The sequence below is a fragment of the Helianthus annuus genome, chromosome 3, assembly GCF_002127325.2.
Source record: "Helianthus annuus cultivar XRQ/B chromosome 3, HanXRQr2.0-SUNRISE, whole genome shotgun sequence".
Taxonomy (NCBI): Eukaryota; Viridiplantae; Streptophyta; class Magnoliopsida; order Asterales; family Asteraceae; genus Helianthus; species Helianthus annuus.
In genome coordinates this window covers 159,515,096-159,522,999 of record NC_035435.2, presented here as the reverse complement: position 1 = coordinate 159,522,999, position 7,904 = coordinate 159,515,096, and the positions used below count along the sequence as shown (strand labels likewise).

Sequence of the window (7,904 nt, the reverse complement as noted above, 5' to 3'; positions counted from 1 at the left end):
TTTTAGACTTTATAAACTGTTCGGGAAACTCAGATTTCCTGTAGAACTCAGAAACCTCTTTTATAATCCTTAAAAAGACCGAAATACCCCTACGGGGCATAATATGAACTTAAACTCGTTACGGGCATTATGGAAGGTACCCTACTGATACCACAACCTCTTTGAAGCATATTGACTTAGGAAAACAGTGTAGGACTCTTACGGTTACCCGTTGCGCCCTTTGCGCGCACGGTTCGGCTTATGTAACTAGTTTACATAAACTAGCCGAAACGGGTCAAACCATATTGTTTTGACCCCAAAATCCAGAGTGTGATTATTATACCCATATAAAACAAGTCTTCAAACTTGTTGGGTCAAAATCACATTCCATTCCCGGTTTTCGCCTTTCACGCGATTAAACCGTAACTATCCGTTGAAACTGACCGGTCTAAGCTACGGCTAAATTAAAGACCCGTTAAGATTCTAATAGGTTAATTTAAACCTTCGTTCTAGAATAGGGGACCAGTAAAAGCTATCTGCAATTTATTTCGATTAAGGATTAATACTTGCAAAGGTAAATACTTTTAACTTATTTTCCGTTATACGGGCTTGGGTTACGGTACATAGTATACCGCTTGATCGGGCATCAAATTCTCCATCGATTGAGTGGGTAATTGAATAAATTTGATCGGCTCGTTTAAACAGTCTTGTTACTTAAAAGCCTTTGGGGGGTTAATGACCATGTCCCGGATATCCCTGGCATCATTTTACGAAATGGCCATGACCTAAGCGCGGAGTGTAGGCGTACACTCGTCAGTGCATAAATAGTCGATATGGTGTGTCTATTGATCTTTAACCCGGACTTGATCCGTGCTACTGAACGCATAAGGAACATGTAATTCGTTCACAAGATTATATATTTAAATAATTCTCCCAAGTTATAAAAGAGTTTGTGCCTTGTGCATTCAAATCAATTTTCATAAACATTTTTCAAAAGTGTCGGTTGAATGTATTTACCAGTGTAAACTGACGTATTTTCCCAAAAAGACTAAATGCAGGTACTATGCGTAATTGGCTGGATATTCTCCTTAGTATCATAAAGAGTCTCGCAAGCTCAAGATGCCTATGTCTGTTGAACAACATTTATATTTTTATTTGATCCCCTGTGGATACATTTTCGACTATTCGTAATACTTTGATATTGCAAACAGTGGTTGAAATATAATTATCTTTATGTTTCCGCTGTGCATTCATATATTGTGTGATTTGACTATATTGTTGCCAACTACGTCACGATAATCCCCCACCGGGCCCACCGGTGAGACACGTGGAAATCGGGGTGTGACAGTTTAATAAAAGTATTACTTCATTGCACGTATCAATCTGGTCCGGTTTTGAAACTTTTAGTACGTTACAATAATACATGTGCTGGTGTCTCAACATATCTTATCTAGATCCGGACGGTAATTTCTTCTCTGTTCAGATTTGTGCCCGCTCATCATTCAGATCTGGTTTAGGCCACCGTTCCGGTAACGTTCCGGTCTGTTTATGATCGGAGTAAACGATCTTCTATGTCAGTTCTTCTCGCCACCATAATTATTCTTGTGGGTCCTGTTAGGCCGCCGCCTGGTTCACCGGCTCAACCTCTGAACCGAACGGTTTCTTGCATAAACGGCTCGTATAGGGTAACCGGACCGTCGCTGGTAATGAATCCCGGTTCGGTTGGCCGGTCCGATCCAGCCTCCAAAACACTGATCTTGATTAATATAAGTTAAGATTTACGCTAAAATATAAATAATCAATTTAATTGTTATAATGTATTTCTTTACAAAGGTGTTAATGCTTAAGTAGTAAATCTTCTACTTGGTGATTTAATGTTCATACAGTTTATTTTCCTTTATTCGCTTTCTCTTAACATTTTTTTGGGCGGCTAGATCACCCGGTTAGGCCTTTGGCCTTTGATCACCCAGGTCACGAGTAGGAATCCCGCGGTTGACATATTAATCCAGTTTGAACCGGTGCCACGGGTTACCCTCGCAATATTCGACCTTAAAACCTCTCGGGCAGGAAACTCACATAAGTGGGTAAACCTTCCCACCTCCCCCGCTTTCCCTTAACCTGATAAGCTTTTTATCCTTCTAAAGCCAAAAGAAACTAACACTTAGTTTAAGGTACAGATCATGCCACATGGTCCAAACTTAAGAATTTAGCATTCACACAGCTTGCAACTAGACATGTACAAAAAATCGGTTTTAGATTTGAAAACGAAAAAATAAACCTAAACCAACTTTTTCTAAAAACCGGTTCTTATTCGCGATTCATATAACTGGTTTAAAAACCGAACCGGTTTAAAAAACTGGTTAATAACCGATTTTTTGTGTAAATCAGTTTTAAACCTAACTGGTTCGTACTAGTTAAGGTTCCCATTATGTAAAACTGGTTTTTTGAAAAACCTTTTTTTCGCCCTAAAAAACCAATTTGTACATCTTTACTCGCAAATATAATAATGTAAATTACTTTAAAAAATGCACATGTCAACATATATATAATAAATAATTAAAAACTGTTTTTAATCAAAATTAATTTTATATTATAATAGCAATATTGCTTATTTTAAAAAATGTTATTTTAATATCTCTTTTTATTACTTTAAATATATCTTTATGTTGACTAATAGTTTTGGTTATATTAGAAATCTTTTCATAAAATCCGTCCTTACAATAAGCATGTCTTTAAAAAAACGGACCGTTTAAGGAAAACCAATTTATACATCTCTACTTGCAACTCTAACAATGTAAATTATTTAAAAAAAAAATAATTGTTGATATACAATAATTGATTCACAAAACTATTTTTTTATTCAAAATTGATCTTAGAGTAGAGTTATTGTAAAAAGGGTGTGTTTTGTGAGAAGTGTATGAAGGAATTTACACCATTTGATCTATAATCTAATGGTTGATATTATAATTGCAAAATTGTAAATAGTGTTTACCATTAAAATAATTAATTTTCTAGATTAAAGGTATAAAGGTAAATTTAATATTTTTAAAATTAGAAACTCATATGCAATGCACATACAAGTTCCCCCTACTTTTTTAAACGTCAATAACTTTTTATATGTAACTCTTTTTTAAAAAACAATTACACCATAATAACTAATAACGAGTGTTTTTTATCTTTAATATGAGTACCATATTGTTATACTTATATAGTGAAAAAAAATTACGTTTCGATCGGATGTTTTAGTCCATGGTGTTTTCTATGTTCATACAATGGTATTTTAATTGTATTGTGATTCAAGGCGTTGTGTTTTACAGTAAAACACCATGAACGTATATAAAACACCATAACATTGCAAATAATGAATTATGATTCAAGTCATAGTGTTTTAGCATCTAGAGTCTGTAACTTTGTATTGTGATTACGGTCACGGTGTTTTAACATCTGGAATATCAATAGAATCATTATAGATGTTAAAACACCACGACTGTATTATGATTCAATTCATGGTGTTTTTGGAATTTGTATGGTGTTTTATACCTGCAAAAATAACAAAAATCATTCCAGATGTTAGAACACCATGGTTGTATTACGATTCAAGTTGTGGTTTTTTCTGGAATTCGTATGGTGTTTTATACGAACTGATGATTAAAAAAAAAGAACTGATGATTCAAAAAAATACGAACCGTAATTTTCTTCGATCTCTATGAATCAGACGATAATGATTTATAAAATCTCTGAGTTGGTATATAAAACTGAATTCTTAAATCTTTGTAAAAAGTAAAATTATATCACTAACCTAAAATAACTCACTGAAGGTTACAAATATTTTTTTATCAATTAATTAAACTTTGAAGTAAATTACATTATTGCCCTTTTTAATTAATTAAATTGAAGAACACATATCAACACCATATTATTTCCTACACTTCTCACATTATTAACCCTTTTAAATGGATCCTTAATCATTGATCTTATATTATATTGGCAATGTTGCTTATTTTATAATCGTTATCTTAATATTTGTCTTTACTTTAAATATATCTCTAAGTCGACCAATAGTTTTTGTTATACTAGTAATCTTGTCATAAAATTCGTCCTTATATTAAGTAGAGGCTCGCTCCTGTACAAAAGACAATCTTTGTATGAGGTATAGGCGCCCAGGAGAGGATGACAAATGTCCTGGGTTGAAAGGTAATTAGTCCTTTCTGACTTAAATAATTTTCCTGCTTAATTTTCAAACGGCTATAAGTTTTTTATACGTTAATATCTTTTTAAAAAATTATACCGTTTTAACGAGCATTTCATTCTGAAAAATAATGGGTTTGGGACAGATGGAGACACTGGCTGCCGACGACAACAGAATCGAGACAGATGGAGATGCTGGCTACTGGCCGAACTTTAGGATACGCCGGAGATGAACGAGAGAATGTCAGAAGGATGATACGCCGAAGATGAACGAGAGAAGGTCAGAAGGATGATACGAAAGAAGGCCGTGAGAGATTCAGTCCGAGAAAGAGAGACTAGGGCTAGTTTTGGTGAAATACTGAAATGGTGAACTTGAGTCTTGAGAAGAATGAGGGAAATAGGGATTTAGGGATTTAGGGAAATTAGGGTTACTTTACTAAAGTCTAAAACAATAGCGGGAATATCGGATTTCCACTTTTTTAATACTTTTTATATATTTATTATATATATAATATAATAAATATTTATGTTACATGTTTATATATAATAAAAATAAATTCAATCGAAACCGAACGAGCGACGAGCGAGCATACCTATGCTCGTGCTTGGTGTGTTTTTAAACCGAACCGAGCTGCTTGACTCGGTTTTAACCGAGCAAGGAATTGAACGAGCAAATTTCCGAGCTTTTTCGAACGACCGTCGAATGATTTTCAAAGGCCGAGCAATTTGGACAGCTTTATTCCTGCCTTTCCGAATACACCGACACAAAATAATAAACAACCCACAGATAATTTTCTTTTTTTTTTTCACCCAGAATTATGTATATCCATTAAAACTAATAAGAAAACAATAATGAAAAAGAAAGAAAAAAAGACAACATAAGCTAGGACCACGTATGTATTCAAAATCTTCTGGGTGATTAATTAAATCAATAATGGTTTTGAGGCAAGTGCACAAGTCAATATTGGTTTTGAGGTAACCAACAAATTAAAAAGGCAATAATTTCAAGAGTATCAACTGCTATATTTGACATTACCTGTGAAGTTGAAAAATATCTAACTCACGAAATCTATTTCTTTTACAAAATCACACCCAAAATTATGTGTGATCAAGAAGTCATGGAGTTCCATCTCTCATTTTCAACGACTGTACTATCTATTTTTGTTATTCTTGCAATAGCTTTCCTGTTGCAGATCTTGAGGAGAAAGAAGATAAACATAGTGAAGAAGAGAGCAGCACCTCAAGCCAAGGGTTCATGGCCTATAATCGGACACCTGCACCTTCTAGGTGGATCTCGACCACCTCATCAGGTTTTAGGTGACATGGCTGACAAATATGGCCCTATCTTTACCATCAAGCTTGGTGTTCACCAAGTTTTGGTTGTGAGTAGTGGGGATTTAGCTAAAGAGTGTTTTACCACAAACGACAAGGCGTTTGCGAGTAGACCGAAATCAAAGGCGGTTGAGATCATGTTGTATAACTACGCCACATTCGGCCTTGCGCCATATGGGGACTACTGGCGACAAGTTCGCAAAATCGTTATGCTTGAGATTCTTTCTCAAAAACGAGTAGAGATGCTTGGAGATGTTCGAGTTCATGAAGTTAGAGCATCCACGAAGGATATCTACGAGGCGTGGCTAAAGAACAAAGACAACGAAGGCGAGTTCATGAAGGTGGATATGACACAATGGTTTGGGAACTTGGTATTTAACATTCTAGCTAGGATTATTTCAGGGAAGAGATTTCAGCTCAACGATGAAGAAGGAGTACGATTTCAAAACGCGGCAAGGAAACTCTTTGAGTTATTAGGCGCTTTTGTCGTGTCCGATTTCATTCCATTTACGAATTACATCGACCTCGGAGGATATGAAAAAGAAATGAAGATGACAGCTAAAGAAATGGACGACATCCTTGAAGGATGGTTAAACACGCGGAAGAGGGAGAAAAAGCGTAGGAAGCAACGAGAAGATGACCAGGTTTTCATGGATATGATGATTTCTATTCTCCAAGATGCCTCCGAAAAGGATTTCCCAGGATATGACCATGATACAGTTATCAAATCCACATGCTTGGTAAACTTAATCAACCTTGATCAATTCTACAACTACTTCATCATTATTTGTTAATTTATGCATCTTATAGTATTAAAAAAAATCATTTGAGTACAGTTATTAGGAAATAATATATATTCATGATTCCTATTTCCTAAGCCGCCCAAACGGGACGGGTCGGTCAAGTTTGGGTGACAGGTCAAACGGGTTCGGGTCAGGACCACCAGTTGGATAAACACGTGTTCAAGGCAAAATTAGTTCAAGTTAAAACTAAAACGGTTCGTTTTTTTCTTAATAAATTGGTTTGTGTCCAAACGGGTAACGGTAAAAAACAAGTCGGGTTGAATGCGTCCTTTTTGAAAAACAAAAGTAAATAAAAGGTTTGCCCGCAATATTTTTTGATGATGGCTAGTGGCGATGGTGGAGGTGATTGTGGCGGCATGGTGTCAACCACTACGAGGGGTGGTCGTTGCAAGTTTTAACCCGTTATCTAATTTAGAGTTGACCCAACTACCAATGTATAATTTGACCAGTTATCTAATTTAGAGTTGACCCAACTACCAATGTATAATTTATTTTGGAAACCACCCTCTTGGTTTTTTTTATAGATCGATCATAAGTTATTATAAAAGCTTAAGTTAACGCTTTGTTGCTTATAATCAAGTCAACAACATTTATGGTAACTTCAATCTGCAGGCACTAATAACTGCTGGCTCGGAATCGACATCTGTAACTTTAACATGGGCTTTATCTTTGCTACTTAATAACCCAAACGCGTTAAAAATTGCCCAAGATGAAATTGATGAACATGTTGGAAGAGGCAGACTGGTGGAGGAGACAGACATAAAGAATTTGGTTTACCTCGACGCCATTATCAAAGAAACAATGCGTTTATACCCGGCTGGACCTCTCTCCCTTCCTCATGAGTCCATGGATGATTGCATTGTGAGCGGCTACAACATCCCAACAGGCACACGTTTGTTGGTCAATCTTTGGAAAATCCATCGTGATCCAAACATATGGTCAGATCCTCATGATTTTAAGCCAGAAAGATTCTTGACAAGTCAAAAGGATATTGATCTTAAAGGAAAAGGGTTTGAACTGCTTCCATTCGGTAGCGGTAGAAGAATGTGCCCTGGTGTTTCCATTGCATTACGTGTTTTGTCTTTAGCATTAGCCAATCTGATTCAACAGTTTGTGATAAACAAACCCTCAAATGAACCGATTGATATGACTGAAAGTTTGGGTTTAACATCCAGCAAAGCAACGCCACTGGAGGTCCTACTTGCCCCTCGTTTATCCGAAAAATTGTATCATGTTGGCGCGTGATTTGTATACATCAGCATCAAATCTTTTACAACCCCCCCCCCCCCCCCTATATTGCGGAATATAGATGAATTAATCAGTTTGTTAAGTTGTAAACATCTCTATCAATAAGAATTCGTGATTCAGTCCTTGTGTGTATGAGATAAATGGAATAATAGATAACATGTGTTATTAGCCTTAAAAGTTGATGTGGAATGTGAATGAACTCACTTTGATGATTTTAAACAAATTGCTCGGTGCAAAAAACTTCTGAATGAGCATGTTGTTCCATATTACATGTGGGTAATTTGGAACGGTTAACACTGAGGTTAATCTGTGGGGTTATTTCTTCTGTGGGTTCAACCTCTTTCTTGGCTCGTG

General features: G+C 35.9%; 1 protein-coding gene across 1 annotated transcript; it reads left to right on the top strand.

The window, feature by feature from the left end:
• Nucleotides 1-5,144: 5,144 nt before the first annotated feature.
• LOC110930452 (cytochrome P450 82A3-like) lies at nucleotides 5,145-7,674 on the top strand. Its single transcript, XM_022173754.2, has 2 exons — nucleotides 5,145-6,239; nucleotides 6,915-7,674. The coding sequence occupies exons 1-2, from the start codon at nucleotides 5,268-5,270 to the stop codon at nucleotides 7,545-7,547; spliced, it is 1,605 nt and encodes a 534-aa protein (XP_022029446.1). The 5' UTR covers nucleotides 5,145-5,267; the 3' UTR covers nucleotides 7,548-7,674.
• The last annotated feature ends 230 nt before the right edge of the window (nucleotides 7,675-7,904 follow it).